Source organism: Phycodurus eques, chromosome 8 (assembly GCF_024500275.1).
Source record: "Phycodurus eques isolate BA_2022a chromosome 8, UOR_Pequ_1.1, whole genome shotgun sequence".
Classification (NCBI taxonomy): Eukaryota; Metazoa; Chordata; class Actinopteri; order Syngnathiformes; family Syngnathidae; genus Phycodurus; species Phycodurus eques.
The window spans coordinates 18,077,244-18,096,909 of record NC_084532.1 but is presented as its reverse complement, the minus strand read 5'-3'; the positions used below and the strand labels follow the sequence as shown (position 1 = coordinate 18,096,909).

Here is a 19,666-nt window from a genome sequence, read left to right as displayed (position 1 = left end):
AATCTTTTCCTTCTCGGCTTACAAATTTAAAAGAGGTGCAGTTTGTTTCTACACTGACTGTGGCAGTCAATAATACAAAAGGTTTTAAATTAAGCCACACTATTGCATGGAATTTAAATAATTAATTTTATAGAGTGGAGCAGAGGTATGTCTCGTTAATGAATCCAATATAGCTTAATTGTCCCTCTTTATTGGGTAACTGCACAGCTTGGGCTAATAAGTACAGAGCCATTTTCTTTAATGGAAAACGTAGGTGGTTCTTTAGTATCTGATCTTTCTTCAGTTTGAATTGGGAAAAGAGAGTGACCTTTAAATTAGATCAAGAATAAATGCTGAAGCGTAACAGCCTTTCTGTCATTGAAATGCCACATTATGCAACTTCCGTACCTGACTTGGTGCCTTTATATTTATTACAGTACAATACTTTCAATTGGTGAAATTAAGGAAACACTGAGATGAAACTTATGCAAACAGAGGGTGTTATTATTTGCTAAATATATATTTAGGTGTAAGTTACGGTATCTTGGGGATTCAGTTTAATGCTCAAATCAACCATTCTTCCTGCTATTCTCATCGCCTTTGGTTAATGAATCTTCCTCTCTTGTATGGCTGATTAGTTACTTTTGAGAAATACCTCTAAATAATGTAAAGAAAGCATGTCTGAAGTGAGCTTACTGTGAAAACCGTTGTCTTGATGATTTGAATCTGCCTGCTTTGAACTTTTTTGTTATGGTAAATGTTCTCCTCCTTGTACCTTGATCATTACCATTTTTCCTGGTTTGCCAATACTACCTCGCATTTTTATTCTGTCTTTAACCACATAAAAAAAAATTTCTCCCTTATTTCCCTCCCCCACCTCACACACTTTATCTCTGCATTGTTCTTTTCCATTATTCCTACCATCCACCTGATAGATTCCTGACTAAGCGGGAGCAGCAGTTGATGCATAGGCGTCATCACGCTGAGGAGCTGCTGCAGTGGAAAAAGCGTCTTGATCAAGAGGAGGCAGAGGTCCGGAGGATAGAAAAGGAGGCCCTGGCTAGTTGGAGAGAGGGCGGTATCATATCGCAGAGTCGGAGCAAGGCGATCTCTGAAATTATCCCCAAGTCCAGTCACCATCGAAACTCAGAACCAAGAGCAGTTCGTGAAAAAGGTGATCAAATTCTTTAATTTTGAAATAAGTCACTTGTGATTATCAGTAATCTATCTAAGATAAAAAATATCTGCCGTTTTAGTGGGGGGGGAAACTTGACTATAGTTTTTTTTGTGTGGTTTTATTTTCAGAGTACATGACTGAGGATGATTATTCCTCAGCAACATCTGAGGGCAGTATACATACAGAAGGACACTTCCAGGAACCAAAAAGTCCATCCTCAGCACAGACTTCATCAGTGGCTGAAATAACACTGGCCTCCAACCTGAGCAGCCCTACAAATTACATTGATGACTTTGCTTCACTCACACTGAGCAAGCAGGTTTGTGCAACTGCATTTAGCTACTCTAAGATGAACTTCACATTGAATGTCTGTTCACACAAAATGTCTGTCCAGCATTTTCAGTACAGTTGTCTTGTCTAAAGTTGTATATCTGTTATGTCCTCTTTCCAGTCTTCTCCAGTCAAAGGTAGCCACAAACGTGTCTCTCCATCTGATATCAGCAGTGTGAGCAAGACGCAGCTTCACTCCTCCTTCCAAATATCCAAGCAGGAACCAAATCGGCCGGTGGAAACACCTATTTCTTCACAGACCGGTGAGTTTCTCAACAACATAACTCACACATGTAAGCATTGCAACCCGAACTCAGTATGATAGCTTTACTGTACCTCCAACAAGATGGAAGAGGGCAAGTGGAGATGGCGAACATAAAGAACCTGGATAGCTTGCACTGTGTAGCGAGTTGCAGTGTGGTGCTACAAGCATTTTCCACTTTTCAGCAGGAAAAAGGATCACGAAATGCTTCACTCAGTACAACTAAAAAAAATAATAAAGGATAAATAAATCTACCAAAGCACCTTTACGTGGTTTAAAACTTGATAAGTTATGTTACTCTAAATGAGTTTCTATAATTTTAATATGCAGAAATTGTGTGACAAGAAGTTTAAAACTGAACTTTAGACATAAAGAAAACATACACTAATCCCTAAAGAATTAGGTTTAAATTTGAGTGAGCAAGTTGGATTACACTTTGCTAATCACAGTGGTCTGATTTTGCTCTCACATTATGTGTTATCTGCACTTGCTTTTCAGAACCCATTTCAGAGCAGAGTGATATAGAAACCCGTATCAAGGCCCTGAAAGAGGAGCTGAGAAAACGCAAGTATATGGCCAGTCAGCTCAAAAGGGAGCAGAAGATGAGGCATAAGGAGCGCCTGAAGGCACAAGAGGCGAGCCTGCTCAAACAACTGGCGGTAAATATTGTGCATTTTCTTCTGATCGAGTATTTATTTGGGTTTTTTGGGGTTTTTTTTTGTTACTGATTCATATTTCTGTTAAAGAGCATTCATCTGTATTCTCAGAGCTATGACAACTACATTGGAAAAACTAAGGCAGAACTGAACAAAGACCCTGAGCCAATGCCTCAGAAGAAAGATTACACCTTAGTTGTAGATCAATCCAGACTCTTATCTCCTATCAAAAGGTACACAAATTTGTATCCATTATGATTATTAATTATTATACACCAGCTAGAAAATAAACCAAACTAAAAGCATAATCTTTTTAGGTCTGAAACCAGTGAAATACCTACTGTGGGGCTACACAGTAGTTCATCACTTCACCAAAGTATGGTTTGTTTTTTCGTCTCATAATTGCTTATTGATGCAGAACTCAAGTGTTTTAACTATATTTATGACAAATGCTTCTCCTCATTTAGGTCATAACAGATCTACCTCGGCATCTGAAGAGCTCAATGTTGAAGCTATCGCGCCATCCTCTGTACGTGGCGGTCCAGATTTCCTGGCATCAGGTCGAGAGATGGGTCAATCACCAGACTCTTTAAGACCCTCTGCTGAAGATGCTAAGTCACAAATAATTGAGTCTGAAAAGGATGACACTGTGTTGGATTCACATTCTGCTGCAGTGGACCTCATTGCACACTCTGACAAGCCCCCATCCATTGACCATTCCTGTAGACAGGACTTGGATGTCATTTCCTCAGTGAAGGAGGCACCGATACGGGATGTCCAGGCTTCTCCTCTGACAGATTACCAAGATGACTTTGAGTCATCAGTACCGTCTTCACCTAGGAAGGAGCATATTTCTAAGCCGGATTCAGTTTGCCATACTGAAATCCAGTTTGCCAGTCAAGATGAAGCGATTGAAGAGGAGATTGCTGAAGACTTGAGTCACTGTTCTGTTGCTAGTGGTGCAAGCCATGAATCTAGTCGACTACTAGATTTCCTTCAGGGAGCTGAGGACTTTAACAATGATAGTCATAGTATTAATTCCATCTCCCCAGCACCCATCTCTATCTCACACAGCCCTGTCTCTCTGACTATAGATGAAATGCCAAGTTTCAACATCGGAGACCGTGTTCTTGTTGGTAACGTCCAGCCCGGGACACTAAGGTTTAAAGGTCCAACCAGCTTTGCTGGAGGCTTTTGGGCTGGTGTGGCGTTAGACAAGTCTGAGGGGAGCAACTGTGGCACCTACAATGGAGTAGTATACTTCGAGTGCAAAGAACGTCATGGGATCTTTGCTCCTCCTGAAAAGATTACTCATCTGTCCAATAACTTTGAGCTCTTCACAGACACTGCTGTACATGACGAATTGTACTCTGATGATGTGTCAGATCAGTGTGAGGATGAACAGAAAAGTAAAGAAGATATATCTGAAAATATAAAAATTCTGGAGAAAAGTGAAGAAACCTCTCATAATGATGTGTTGGTAGAGTTCACAAATGTAGCAACTAACCTAGAGCAAAACCTTAATAGCCAGGAACTACTAAAAGCTGAAATACACCTCGATTCCCAACATCACGATCAATCCATACCACAGAATGGCCAAGAGATAACTAGCATTGTCAACAAGGAAAATGTGGTTGATCAGTACTTGCCACCAATTAGTCAGGAGATTGCCAAAGTTGAGAATGACAATTCTCTTGACCAGTCCACACGAACAAATAGTCAAAAGATTTATTCGATAACTGAAAATGACAACGGGCTAGACCAATATGTGCCACGAAATAGTCAGGAGATTTCTGCAGTAGTTGAGAAGGAAGAGGTGGGCCCAGATAACGAGTTGATATTTTCAGGGGTTTCCCATGTAGCTGGTGATCACAAGGACGTGCAGAAGGATCAAATTTCTCCGGACACATTAGCAGACAAACTACTGAGTACCTTTGTGATTGACACCGTTCAGCATTTGGTTCAGATTAAAAGGGCTAAAGAGCAGAAAATTGAAGCTTCCAATCAGATCAACGGCGGCATCATCGTTCAGTCCGAGGAACAAGGGTTTATTTCGTTAGTGGAACCACATGATGGTCTATCTTCTTTTATACCTGAAGAGGAGCCGTCCTCTCCAGAGTTGTGTAACCGACCGGTGAGTCTGATTTCTTCACCTCAGTAAATCAAAAGCAAAATACATTCAAGTATTTAAATGTAAAAAATGTCGAGTTGATTAGTGTTCCAGAAGGTGTGCAAGTTACAAGTTATGCATGATGAAAGTTTAGTAGCTTTGAATAGAACAGTAAAATTCACAACAATAGCTGTCAATGAATGCTTGTCAACAGCTTGACAGCTAGCTCTGTATAGAGGTACACTCTCAAGGGACACTTTTTAGTTACACAATCTGATGGAATCCACTACAAGAGCTCTATCTAAATTTCTGCCTTTGGTTAAATTTGTAAAATGATTGTTCTCAGTTTTAATTGAAGTATTTTTGTAAGTAGTATTTTGGTTTAACCACTACGACTACAATAATAAATATGTTTTTAATTCTAACCATTACTATCTTTGCAAAGGCAGGTCCTATGTTGGGTGTCATCATTAGAATGTGTGCATATGTGTCTAATAGAGTAAGCAGTGAATGCCAGTCAAGATGGGCCACTCAAAGATGAGCGGTTTCCCTTTCCTCTCCTTTTTGTCAACAGAGAAATCTTTAAATGTTAGACAACTCACAAACAGAACATGTTGATTTGCCCTTTTCAATTGATTTTTTCCAACCAAAGTTCAATGTTATGCTGACAAACCTGTATCTAATTGGGCAAAGAAACAATAGACAAATGTATACAAATCTTTTTTTTTTCTTTTTTAAATGAACAGGAAAGTCCAATTTTGGGGGCCAGTGGGCAAGAAGAACTTGCCAAGCGACTTGCTGAGTTGGAACTGAACCGAGATCTGCTGGAGGAGCTAGGTGACGATCAGGACTGGTTTGATGAGGACTTTGGCCTCACCTCTCGTAGGGAACAGCAGAAACTCCAACAGAAGCAGAGGGAGGAAGAGAAGAGGCTGGGAGCAGAGCTGGGAAGGTCTGGTTCCTCATCTGAAGATCCCCTGAGGGGACTTGTCTCACACCCAGATGGGGACCAGTCGGTGAAGACTCCGCCAAGACCCGCCCTCCCACTGCCCCCTAAACTGCCAGAACAACCTGCCATGGTGGTGCCCCACTCAGCTGGTGAGGTCGAAAAGATGGTCCATGCTACTATTCAAGAGATCTGGGAGAGCTGTGGCCTTACAAAGGAGGGAAGTGTTTCACTTTCACTTATGGCCTGCTGCAAACCTTCTCAAGAGTTTTTGGGTGTTGAAAACAGCACGAAAGACCTGGAGGCCCTCTCCATCCGCAGCTACAAACAGGTGATAACACAGCGTGCAACAGTAGTGCTTCTTTTCTGCTGCATCAGTGGAAACAGGACTTGCATTGTAGTCTTAAAAACAAAGGTTATTGTTCTCAAGGAAACATGCATTTTCTTTCGCAATTTAAAACAGTTCCCTAGGTGTTCAGTAACATCTGTGACATGTTTTCGTCAAAGTCCAAAGGATCAAGAATTACGTCACTCTTTACACACTGCATTTTTAGTCATTCTGAAATGAACCTGTTGTGACATTACAATTGGGCAAAATTCAGAAGCGCTCGCTCACAGACATACAACTAACAAAAGAAGACTTCGGACCTGAGTTACGAAAGGTTTGCACATTTCACATTGCTGAAAGTGATATTTAAAAAAATTTAATAAAATAGTGCAAATCGGCACAGCTGTGCGTAATGATGACTGTGGTTACTGTGGAGAAGAGGGAGCATAGGCAAAATGAGAGGTGGTAAGGTGTCTGATGCCCTTGACTTTCCCCTTCATTGTGTGTGTGCTGAGGGGGCATTTTGTGCGTTTTGATGTGACGTCGTGTCATCAGAGAGAAAACATTTCTATTCTGGAGAGTTGATGCGGTGACATAAAAAAGCTCCTCCAATTGGACCGGGGCTGGCGGGGTGATTTCTGAGTGCTATTTTGGCGGTACTGTAAACGGCAAGGGGGAAATGAAGGAAGGCATAAAAAATTTCGCTGTCCCACTATCCACCATCAACTTTGAGCCAATAGAAAAATAATATACCGAGACGTCTCTGCGGGAGTCTTTCAAAGCACTCTTCCTGGAGCTACAGTGCCGTGAAAAAGTATTGGCCCCCTTCTCAAATGCTTATATTTTTGCATAGTTTCCCCACTTTAATTGTTAAGATTGTCAAACAAATCTAAATATCATACAAATATAACCCAACTGAACTTAAAATGCTGTTTTTAGATTATTTCATTTATCAAGAAAGAAAAACTATTCAAAGTTACCTTGCCCTGCTGCTGTGAAATTAGTATGGGATATTCCCATTCCTTTTTTGCTACTGGATCACCTCGTTTTCCAACAATGAAAAATACATACTGCAGAGTTGCGGTCTACTCAGCGGGGAAAGCCCTCCCGACTTCCTTCGAGGCCGTTACGTCACCACTTCCAAATATGGGATGGCCACACGCCTGTTGCCATCGTCATTGCGCTTTGCTTTGACACGGGGGGGGGGGCCTTTCACACTGAGCAAGTGCAGTATGTAATGGCCTTTTTGGTTATGTGAAACATTTTTGAAATGCCAGAAACAAACATTATTGCGACGTATCATCTATTCAGCAATGCAATTTTGGGGCTTCTGAATGATCTAAGGGCTGTCTTGGAGCCAGTCACAAGAAGGAATCATGCCATATCACCTATGACAAAACTCATTTCAATTCTGCATTTCCTTGCATCTGTGTCATTTTAGCACACTTTTGGGTTGTGCTGTCCAAAGTTTTAAAAGCAGTGTTACGTAGGAAGGGCAGAGACATCCAATTACCACGCACTTGGGACGAGTTAAATCAAACAGTTACTACATTTTCGAAGGAATAGATTACTCTTCTGTAACTCCATCCATCCATTTTCCATACCGTTTATCCTCACTAGGGTCGCAGGCGTGCTGGATCCTATCTCAGCTATCTTCGGGCGAGAGGCGGGCTACATCCTGAACTTGTCACCAGCCAATCGCAGGGCACATATAAACAAACAACCATTTGCACTCACATTTACAACTACGGGCAATTTATAAATTTCAATTGACCTACCATGCATGTTTTTGGGATGTGGGAGAAAACCGGACTACCCAGAGAAAACTCACGCAGACATGGGGAGAACGTGCAAACTCCACACAGGTGAGGCCGCATTTGAACCCAGGTCCTCAGAACTGTGAGGAAGATGTGCTAACCAATATGAAATAATATAATATAATTTTATAATAATGTTTGCGAGCCTCTTCCACTAACACTTCCAATTCTATCACTTCAAACTTAATTTTGCGCATACATTGATCAGCTCAAACTTTCCATTGGTGTCCCTAAAGCGCAAAACCCTCTTTTAATTACCGCAGTTACCACCACTGTTGCCAACAGGACATGCATTCTATTAGTGAATGAACATGCAATTTGGTGTGCGCTATTGGAATCTTCTTAGTAAAAGATCGTAATCTTAGTAGGTTCCCGCACAACTCGGCGGCCTACAGTGCACAATCTTTTCGAGTGAACAGATAATTTAGCGCATGCGATTTAGGATCTTAGTAAATCAGGCCCTTGCTTGTTTAATTTCACACATGGTTGTTAGGCAGGCACTCCAGACACGCAAAACTACATTTTGTAAATGTCTCGCTTCATAGTTATTTAAAGGAGATATATTAGCATACTGTTGTGCATAACTATCAAAGAAAATTATTGTATGCAAAAAAATAGGTGGTAAGACTCTTATATTCCCACAGGCTGTGTATGACCTGACGAGGGAGATCCTCCAGGAAATATATGCTGAAGACCCAAATGCCAATCAGCCTGAGTGGGTGAAACCACAGCGAGTCAGATCTGCCTTTGCCCACAGACTCAAGACACCAGGAGACATCAATAAAGTGCTGGTACGATTTGTCTCCAACAAACCCAATTCAAAATATTGTTGCTTCCAAAAGTCAAATGCCCTATGTTGTCTGTTATTCAGGAATTTGTCACAGAAGAAGTTCTGAAACTTTACGGTTTGGCCAAGAATAAGAGTAAAAAGTCTGACTGGCAGAAGATGCTGAAATTCGGCCGAAAGAAACGAGACAGAGTTGATCAAATACTGGTAAGTACACAGTTATAAGACATTGGCACACAGAATTGGGAGTTTAATATCACATACATACTGTATTTCTTTTATATAGCTTTCAACACAGTATTTGCAAGCGTACTAGCTTAAATAACACACTAGCACTAAGTGACGTGACATCACATGGGCAAACAAATATGCGCTCGAGCACTTCACACAAACAGTATTAACTCGATTAAACTCACCTTTTGGAATTTCCACACAATAAAAAAAATGTTAGGAAATACATGCAAATTGTAATGGCAAATTAAACTATACGTGCTATTAGTAGCTGCATCGGGAGAGAAGCAGAAACATACTTTGTTTTTTTTAATGCCGGAACAGTTTTACTGTGTCACAGTGGAGTTTTTAAGCTTCCGCTGTGGTATAATGGATGGATGGATGAGAATTAGACTTGATTAGTCGAACAGAACAAAGTTTCTAGAAGGGAGAGAGAAACTAAGACAAAAGACAAAGCACTAATTGTAAACAGGATGAGAGAAGTCAATTATTATATTATCTACAACAATGAAACATTAAATATGAGTGTTGCGTGTGGCTGTAGTGCTACAATCTGTGAGGGAAGGACAGGACAAGATAGAACAGGACAAGGACAGGAGAAGAAGCATGCAGGACAAGGGTCGTGAACCCGGCTGTACAACTGAAGTGTGTTGGCATTATGTGAATTATAAAAGTCTACAGGACGAGAGTATAAGTGAGGGGATACACAAGCGATTTGCGTCTTCATGAGTTATTTGTTGCAGTAAGTGCGTGACCCCACACTGTACTGGGCCTTTTAGGCCACACAAAAAATTACACATTAATTTTCTCCTGTACAATAATATGGATGCATATGGCCACAAAAAAAATGCTTCAGTGTATCGGATAATCTCCTATAACTGATGACCCCCCCCCCCCCCCCCCCCTCTACTATTAATGCATTTTATTGAGGTTCCATTGTCGATTAAATTTCTAGCAAATAACCGAGGATGGGTTAAAAATCTGCTAGGTGAATTTGTAAATGCCGAACCACGAATATGCGGGGTTTCACTGTAACTACATGGGCTTGAGTGGATTATCAAACAGAGAAGATTCAAGAATCGAGCAGAGGATCCAGAAAGAGTGGAATGAGGTAGGAGTCACAGCTTCAAAAAACACCACATTCAGACGCATCCGGGACATGGGCTAGAACTGTCGGTGATGTAATGTGTCTTTAATGTGACCCTAATTTCTTTCATTTTTTTCTACAAAAACCGAGAAGTAAATAGTGATTTCGTCACAGTATTCTAATTTTTTGAATTCCTGATGTTGTGTGTTTTATGAGCTGGAAGCCCAAATTATGTAAAAATAAACAAATAAATACTTGAAATTGTTAACATTTTGGGCCCTGAATCTATAATCTATGAAAGTTTAACTTTTTGAATTGAATTCTGGAAATAAACTTTTCCATGATATTAAAATATTTTGTAAAGGGTCTGTAAGTGACTACAAAAAAATTGGAAATGAAATAACCTGATTTTCAATAAAAAGTTGCTCAAGTTGCCGTTTTTGGATCTGTAGCCCATTTTTCTTCACTTGAAAAATTCCACCTACTTTCCCAAGGGTTTTGGCTGCCTACTTTCTAAATGTCGTAAACGTTTTGAAGGCTTCAGTGCTTAGTTGGAAGGCATTAGCCCACACTGAATTTCCTGTGACTCTACTGAATCCTGTGATATCCACTAAATGTCAGTGACTTTCCCTTGTGGCTATCGTCGTGTCTGTCAATCCATCTGTCACTGGTCTCTGGGTTCTTGGCTCTCCCTCAATTTGCTAGGATTGTACTTTTCGCAAGAAATTACTGTTTTGGGATGGTTTGACATAATTTTAATTGGGGTTTTTTTTTCTTTCGAAAAACATGACTTTCTAACGGCCTAGCTGAATGACTTATGTTTATATTGGAGATTGTAAACACTGATTACACATTACTCCCAATGGTGGGAAGCTCTATTGCAACTAAGTGTCTCATAGATAACTATATATAGTCTGTATTATTTCTGTGGCCCATATGGGTAAAACTGAAGGTTTTTTTGTTTGTTTGTGGCCCATACACCCTGTTGTTCAAAATCACTGATGTAAGGAGTTATTCTTTAAATAGACTTCAACACATCCCTGACCTGTGCTGTGTGTATTTGATGTGCAGGTACAGGAACTCCATGAGGAGGAGGGTCAATGGGTCTGCTACGAAGAAGATGAGCTGTCAGTCAAGATGCAGCTGGCAGACAGCATTTTCGACATGTTACTGAAGGACACTGCTAACTCGCTGAGTCTCCTCACCAAGAGGGCCGCCATCAGTTGAATGTAGTCCACCTTAAATCTAGTAAATACGTACATGGGTTTGAAAAGTGCAATAGAGGCACTGAGAAACAAAAAAACATAGTAAACGTTGTAGGTGGCCAATCGGTTGATCAGTGGCACATTTTCTTCTGTCCAGTCTACACTACAGTCAGTAATGTCATTTGTCGCCTTTTTATCAAGTCATTGTGGGTCGGGACATTTGCCTTAAACTCAATTTACTGTCAGTCATCCTCCCTCTACAGTGGTTTTTTGTTCCCTCTCTTCTTCTTTTGTTTTCCAACAAGTCATGTTGGCCTTAAAACCTTTGCATATTGTAACATGTTCTTTCAATGTCAGTAACTGTAATGTGTCACTGATCTGAAACATTTAGACTGCCCTCTAATGGGACATCACAGATACGATAATGTGTATTATATTTAAAATATTTTATTTATTTTGTGGGGAAAAAACTAAAAAATTGAATAGAAGAGAAAGTAAACTCTGGAATTGTATATTATCCTGTCAAAATATAAAGAGTTTTAATGTTTTTCAAATCAAATCTATGATCATCTAATTGTAAAAGCACAAGTGTGATTGTGGCAATAGATTTTATGTCAGAGATTTAAGAGAATGAAAAGACCATGTTTAGTATTTAAGAGTCACATTAATTATAATTGTGTCCCACTTTTGAGCTGCGTTTATAATATCAGCACTGTGTGCATTAATGGTAACTATCCATGCAGCTTCCAAGTAAAATACTACTGATTTCCTTTTTTAACACTTTTTAGGCGATTCTTGGTTGCTTCTGTTAACCAATGTATACAGCAGGTTTAGGATTCTCTCAAATAGATACACTACATATTAGCATACAGCGTGAAAGTAGGACACAAAATGATTAAATACTGTACTACGGTACTGAAATGCTGGATTTGAAACATTTACGATTAACAACCATCAGCCAAGAACATAGCCAACATAGCCAGGTGGTAACGGTCAACATTCAGTTCAAGTGCCTCTGTATGTTGTAAGAACACTGATTGCTCATCATGTTTTGGACCTCCCTTGAATGTCATGTTTTTCAACTGCTGTAAATGATCCTTTTTAAATTATTATTCTCCTCTCTTAGCTGGTTTGTCAAGTACAGCCTCAGAACTTCAGTTTTGGCCTTATCGCTCCTGTTATGTCCAAGCTTACTGTTTGTGTTTAACCTTCTCGTGTTTCTGTGCCTCAGCCTGATGACCACGGTTGAGTGGTTACCATGACACAGTAAAGACTCTCAAATTGTTTTTCCCATGAACACGCCGGCTCTCTCCTTGGCCTTGGAATGACCTTATTTTGGTCCTGTATTTTTTGGGGGATTTGTTTTAAGATGAAGTGCCCTTAAACCCGTTCCTACCCCTTTTTTTTTTTTTGTTTGTTTTTGTTTTGTTAAATAGTCACTGGTTAGATAATGTACCAAAAATGTGATGCCAACCTCAGCTCTCCCAGATTGTCTTCTTGAAACGATTGTATATTGGAGAAAGCAACCTTCTCTGTTATAACTATGCAGTGCTTCAGGTAGTTGACTGAACACCTTGTTAGCCCTGTCGTCTGTCCAATACCTTTATCTTCTTGGTGTCGAGGAGAACCTTTTCTTCTCTGAAGTGGGAGGTAAAGCAACTTAAATATCTGGTCCTCGTTAGATTTATTAAATTAACCCTATCCCGCTAATTTCCCCTTTTTATTTTTGGAAATGTTAATTAATATTTATATTACTGTGCTGTGAGTGTGCACCAAGTGCACTTGGATTGTACAATACTTTTATGGCTGTATATATACTGTAGTCAATCGGACCCACTCTTACTGGCAACTCAGTAATTGTTGGCGAATGAACGGTTTACTTTGCAAACATGTACATAAGATTTGTAGACTTTGGAACTGTAAATAAAGCTTTGTAAATGAATGCTCTGAGACCATGTTTGATTTAATAAAAGAAAAATTAGACATTTCATTAGGTACAACAGCGTCATTTAAATGTTTAATATAAGAACTGCATCAATTTGTCAGTTATGCACTGTTCCTGTAGCAAAATCATAAATCTGTTGCCATTCACCTGTACTTGACTGCAAACTCTAACCACAACAATAAACGGTCAGATTTTTAACTGACAGTGTCTCTCAAAACAGAGTTATCTTTGTAAATACTGAAATTTCAACACCACTCTTGTATTGCATTTCATTAGACTGCACCTCACGTAGCCATGTATTATAAAGTGCGTGAAGCAGTTATGTCACTAATTTGGTATGCAGTGGACAGGGACTAAAGGCTGTGAAATTACTTCACAACTCAGATGGTTGTTGGTTATTAAACTTGCACATTCCTAATAACCCATACCGCCTGTGTAATGAAAGTGTTTTTAAATGTTTGAAATATCAATATATCATCATGCCTCAGAATTATCAGATTAGTTTTAAAAGACTGAAGTTTTCCCAAAATTAAATTTAGAGATTCGAGAATTTAGAAGTTACTAAATAAATTTAAATCAGACCTTTTTAAGAAGGCCAATTATTTGTCCATCTATGAGCAGTAAAAACATTTACCACTAGAGGTCACTGCATGTCATGGATTAAAACGTTTACCTTTTTTCAGATCAGTTTTCACAACATCCAGTATCTATTGTTTGTCATGTCTGATTCTGATTAATTCGCCTGACTTCTGTGCAGGCAGTGTGGGTGCAGTGTGAACTTGAGTGCCAATGGTTGTCTGTGTCTATTGGTGACCAGTTCAGGGTGTCGTCCGCCTTTTGCCCGAAGTCAGCTGGGATAGGCTCCAGCACCCGTGACCCTTAACAGGATAAGTGGTATTGAGAATGGATGGATAAAATATTCAACTGTTATATATTATAAACAATGATCAAATGAAGCACTAACACTGAGAGACAAGGATAAAATTACAAGTGATTTCTTATTTGAACTGCGAGCAACACAGCAGGTGCTGTCCTATGATCATTTCCAAGGACGTCCACTTCTATGCCTTTCTGTGGCTCTTCCAGCCTGTCTGTATCTCTTGCAACTTGATGATGACACTGAAGAAGCCAGTGGCAACTTCCCTTTGAGGCACTGTTAATCAAGTGTTGGGCGTTGTCTTTATTTTATGTTATCAAAGTGGGAACACCTGCTTTCAATTTTGTCTTTGAGCTCCTTGTTAGAGAACAGTTAAATGGACATGCATTAAAATGTGTAGAGAATGCCAAATTAAGTTCAACTGTAAAGGTTATAGTGCATCTTAGGTTCATCACGAAATTTTATTCGAAAGCCGAGAATCCCTAACTTTTTGTGAGTGGTGCATCCAGTGTATATAAAAAGTCTCCACAGCCCTGTTCAAATGCCAGGTTTTTGAGCTATGAAAAATTAGATCAATCATTTCATAACCTTTTCCACCATTAGTGTGACCTATAACCTGTACAACTCAATTGAAAAGTATATGAAATCTTTTCGAGAGGAGAAGTAAAACAAAACAACTGAAATAATGTGGTTACACAAGTGTGCAAATAAAATTAAATGGGAGTCAGCACACACCTGCCACCAAGACCCTCAATACAGTTCAGATGTTCAAATAGGCTTAACATTATCTCTCTTGTTTATTTATACTTCAATTTTCAAAAAACAAAATCTTTCTTTTTTTGCAACTGAATTACACAGGTTGTAGGTCACAATGGTGGAGAAAGTTTGACATTATCTCGGTCGTATCTTGTATCACAAAAACAGGCATTTCAACTAGGGTGTGTAGACTTTTATATGTGTGTTGTGTACACACAAGCTTGAGGTGGAGATGACAGGTTGGGGACATAATTGGTTGTTGGTGTCTTCATCAGCTTTTTCATTATTACAAAACCAAATCAATGTCAGCAGAGGACTGGTGGCAAAAGTCCAGAGCTGCTGGCACATGGTGTTGCAACAACAGCGCACACACAACTGTCAACAAATTACAAACCACTTCTTTGTGAACCTGTCTCATCACAGTCTGTACTTGATAACCTTGATAGCATGCAATTAATAATAAATAAAAAATAAGACTCATTCACCACATACAACACTTACAAATGTCGCCACTGGTGGTTGTCTTCTGTTGTGTTTCCTGTGTCTATGTATACAATGATCCTGATCCATTTAGAATGTGAGCAGATGATACTGCAGTGATACATTCCATCCATTCTCTTTACCAGTTATGGGTTGGTCATGCCTCATTTCCCCCCATTTTCTGACATGTTACGGACCAAACTAGTAATTGAATCATAATCAATTTATGAAAAAAAATAATAATCTATGATAAAAATAATCATTATTTGAATAACCTGTAATTGACCTGTAGTTGAAGCTGAAGCAGCCTCAGAAGTGTATATCGAACTAGTAGCCCTTGCATTAATCGGTAACCAAGAAGTAGCTCTCACTTTAAAAATGGTTGGTGAGTACAACACCACGCCGTGTCGTGTGTTTTTTATTTGGTCTTGTTTAATCATTAAACAAGACCAAATAAAAATCAATCAATCAATCATTCATCAGTTAATAAATAATAATAATAATAATAAGTAATTGGGCAATTTGAGTCTTCACTGAACCTAACATGCATGTTTTCTGGAATATGGGAAGAGCATGGGTAGAACATGCAAACTCGACATAGGAGGGTCTGAGCCAAGATTCGAACCAGAACGCTCGCAACTGTGAGGCAGGCATGCTAACCACTACTAAACCGTGTTGCCTGTGGTTTAAAATATTTAGATATTCAACATTCCTTGTTGTTGTTGTTTTTATTTTTTTAATAAAGATTTTTGCTTTTGCTTGCTTTTGTTTTGTGATTTTAACTTGATAATCTGTGTTTGGTCATTTTACTGTTTAGGTTTATCTTTTCACTTATTAACTTTTCTTTAAAGTTGAGAATTTATCTTGAATTTAACTTTTCATTAAATGTTTTTTTTTAAATCTTTATTTGCTCTGTAAAGCACTATGGATTTGCCTTGTGTATGAACAGTGCTATACAAATAAACTTGCCGATAAATCACGTGAACATTTAACTGAACATTAGAGTAATTACATTACATTTGTTATTAAACTTGAATTTGGAATATATTTTAATTTAATCATTTGAGGGAAGTATTTTAATTTCCTATTTTTTAAGAGTATTAACATTCAAACTTTGCATAATGTTACAGTATTACAGTTTATTGAAAATAATCATATAATATGAAAATAAAATCTCTACCTTGTTTTTTTTATGAACGCTTAGGCCTACTAAGCCACTGCAATTAATGTTGGTGATGATGGTGGTACTTGGAGAACCAATTATTTTTTGAGGTGGTAGTCGGTGTAAAAAAAATAAAAAATAATTGAGAAACATTGTTACCGTACAGTATTGTAAATATACCGCACAGTTTCTGGTTTCTTATTTTGAAACCCGGAATTGCCGCCCCCCTCTTCCGCAAGTCGAGCAACATCAAGAGTGACGTGCTCGGATTAATGTAAGATTTTGTTTTCTCTCTTGACAGATTGACCATCATTTAGCCGCAAGCCAGGTTTGCGAAACCGAACAAAATTACGTCGAAAAGAAGGAATCGTCAATGGTTCGTCACCGACACAATACGCCTTGCTTGCTCTCACTAGGAAATTTCCGTCCTTTTACCGTAAAGGCCAGCGTGGAGGCCCACCCGGAATAATTAGATGCTCCTGCTGTGCGTGGCGTGAAGCCAGTAGTGGTCAGAAACTTGCTGCCGTGTTTAAAAGTTTCTCCCGGTGGTGGTCACCTTGGCGTTCGAGTGACACAACCGGGGAAGATGGCGCGGCGCTACAACCGAGCCACGTCCGGTTTGAGCGAAGAATTGAACAAATACCCCCGACACGTCGCCGTGCTCTGCCTGACGTTTTGGCTGCTCCTGCTGTCCTCGGCGGCGGAGGCCGGACTGTACACGGGCTCCGATCAAATCGTCGCGCTCTCCCCGGACAATGTCAAATCTGTTTTGGTCAACTCCAGCTCGGCTATCGTGGTGGAGTTCTACGCGTCGTGGTGTGGACACTGCATCTCCTTCTCGCCCGTATATAAACGACTGGCGAGAGACATTAAAGGTGTGTACCAAGCTGGCACTGAAGTACCACTCTATCTATCCATCTATCCATCCATCCATCCATCGTATGTTGTGTTATCTTATCTCATCTGATCATATGTTATCGTTCCTTCGTTCATCACATCGTTTGACGTTATGTTATCATTCCTTATTTCATCTTATCGTATGTTGTGTTATGTTATTGTTCCTTATTTTAATTTATCATACGCTGTGTTTTATGTTGTTCCTTATTTCAACTTAACACATGCTATGTTGTTATCGTATCTTCTCTAATTTGTTCATATTGTAATGAATGTGGTTAAGTATGACACGGTCAGTGATGCACTCCAGTCTCTTTTTTTTATACCGCAAGCGGTAAGATTGTATGTTTTGTTATCGTATCTTAGCGAATGTTACGTTGCGTTATCTGATGTTATGTCATGTAATCGTATATTATGTTCTCTTTACTGTGCATTTTTCTGCAACCTGTGTTTGATAATAATATCTGTTGTGTGTTTTGATGGTCTGTCTTACAGAGTGGAAGCCTGCTGTTGACCTGGCAGCCATTGACTGTGCTGATGAGAATAATAGGAAGGTCTGCATAACCTTCGGTATCAGAGGATATCCAACTTTAAAGGTAACACGTGTTCCCTACAAGTCGCTAATGCTAGTAAAGTCTCAAATCTTATGCCTGGATCAGACTACAAGACAAATTTCTTCTTTCCCGATTGCACTTCTTTCCCGATTGCACAGACTACTGCCACAAAAACTACCACCGCATCCCGTCTTTTACGATCACTTGGCTTTATCTTGTCAAATCAAACACTGTCGGACAGGCGGAACCAGAAAACGTGTCACCAATCAACGTGACCGGATACACTCGTGATCATGGCAACGACAACAATCTGATATACCAATGTATGGTGAGTGTTTGTGTGGGGGGGAAGAAAAGAATAAAATGAGGGAAAACGTGTGGTGGTTGTCACCGGTCCTCGGGAGAGGATGTTTATTCAAGGATTGCTTGAGGTATGTTCTAGGCTTTACACGATCAGGATTTTTGGGGCCGAACAGAGTTTAAAAAAAAAAAAAAAAAAAAACGATCACTGATCCGATCACAAGAAGGACCAACGTGTCTATTTAAAAGACTTGTACATTTACTGTATATACTTGTATACTGAGTATCTACAAAAGTGTTCTCTAGTCCAGTGATTCCCAACCAGTGTGCCGTGGCACATTAGTCTCCCATGAGCAATCTTCAGGTGTACCGTGGGAAATTATCAAATTTTACTTAACTGCTCAAAAAATTATTCATTTACAAGAAATAATGTATCTTTGTTCCTCTAGTTATGGCAGTGAGGCATAGTGACAGACACAACAAATAAATGCTCTTCTATTAGATGGCAGGAAGTACATACAGTAATTACTGGGAATCTGCTTCTTGTGACATTTTTGTTTGTTAGTGTGCCGTGAGATTTTCCAATTGTAAAATATCTGCCTTCGCTCCATAAAGGTTCGAAATCACTGCTCTAGTCAGGTCATGTATTCTAATCAGTCAGGTCAAACCAACATGACATAAATCATGGGAGCTAACTTCCTGTAATTGAATTACTTTATTGTAATTGAATTACTAAACGCACACCAAAACTTTAGAGCATGATTTGACATAACGCTGCCATGTTTACCGTACAACCATTAGTGCTAGCACTAGCTTGCTAGGCTAGATAACGTTTTGTCGCCTGCTTGCGAGCGGTATCGTATTAAAAGTATGTGAACATACCTCAAGCAAGCCTTAAATGAACGAAATCTCCCGAGCACCAGTGACCACAAGTACATGTTTTTCCCCATTTTATTCTTATAATACACACGTTGCAATGTTGTCGCCTTGATAACGAGTGTATCCAGTCGTGTTTGAGTTGACAAGATAAAGCCCCGTGATTGCAAAAGACGGGATGTGGTGGTATTTGAATACAAGATTTTATTGCAGTAGTCTGACATACTGCAATCGTGAAAGACCAAATTTGTCTTTTAGTCTGATCCAGGCATTACGTGTTGTCTGTCCCACAACCCTGACGTTTTTTTTTTTTTTTTTTTTTTTTATATAAATAATTTTTTTGGTTTTCAGATATTTACAGTACTACATCAAAATACATGCGACAAGGCTTAAAATAAACATGCTTTTGGATTCAAATATACTGGACACGATGGCGACGCGGAGTAAATGTCTTTTGCAGAGGCAATCAATGACGTCATTCATCGGATGGGCGAATTATGACATTATGACACACGAATTATGGCCGAATAGCATAAAATGCTAATTATCGGCCGATACCGATCAAGCCAATCAGATTGGTATAAAGTCTAGTATGTTCACTTACATTTAATACGATACGGCTCGCAAGTAGGCAACAAAACGTTATGCAGCCTAGTAAGCTAGTGCTAGCACTAACGGTTGTACGTAAACATGCCAGCGTTCTGTTGAATCATGCTCTAACGTTTCGGTAAACATTGGTTTACACGCATGAATAAATGTTGACAACGACGACCAAGTATTTTGACAACGGTAAGCATGGGGGGCAATGCACAATACACAATACTCAATCCTATTGTTCGACGTCAAGGTGCGCTGTCGGAGAGTTGTCCTTGGAACATCACACTACACTGAAGATAGAAAAAAAAAA

The 19,666-nt window shown here is 39.4% G+C and overlaps 2 protein-coding genes across 4 annotated transcripts in view; both read left to right on the top strand.

The window, feature by feature from the left end:
* cep350 (centrosomal protein 350) overlaps positions 1–13,016 on the top strand; it is a 34,853-nt gene extending 21,837 nt beyond the window's left edge. For all 3 annotated transcript variants that reach the window (XM_061683194.1, XM_061683195.1, XM_061683193.1), the window contains 11 exons: positions 915–1,153; positions 1,285–1,475; positions 1,608–1,749; positions 2,247–2,407; positions 2,516–2,637; positions 2,722–2,780; positions 2,872–4,538; positions 5,261–5,791; positions 8,250–8,396; positions 8,477–8,599; positions 10,782–13,016. In XM_061683194.1, coding sequence (XP_061539178.1) covers positions 915–1,153; positions 1,285–1,475; positions 1,608–1,749; positions 2,247–2,407; positions 2,516–2,637; positions 2,722–2,780; positions 2,872–4,538; positions 5,261–5,791; positions 8,250–8,396; positions 8,477–8,599; positions 10,782–10,937 — 3,538 coding nt within the window. In that variant the 3' untranslated portion in view covers positions 10,938–13,016. The remainder of the gene's footprint in view (positions 1–914; positions 1,154–1,284; positions 1,476–1,607; positions 1,750–2,246; positions 2,408–2,515; positions 2,638–2,721; positions 2,781–2,871; positions 4,539–5,260; positions 5,792–8,249; positions 8,397–8,476; positions 8,600–10,781) is intronic.
* Positions 13,017–16,358: 3,342 nt separating this feature from the next.
* Positions 16,359–19,666, top strand: part of qsox1 (quiescin Q6 sulfhydryl oxidase 1) — a 48,522-nt gene continuing 45,214 nt past the window's right edge. The window contains exons 1-2 of the mRNA XM_061682988.1: positions 16,359–17,010; positions 17,525–17,625. Coding sequence (XP_061538972.1) covers positions 16,722–17,010; positions 17,525–17,625 — 390 coding nt within the window. The 5' untranslated portion in view covers positions 16,359–16,721. The remainder of the gene's footprint in view (positions 17,011–17,524; positions 17,626–19,666) is intronic.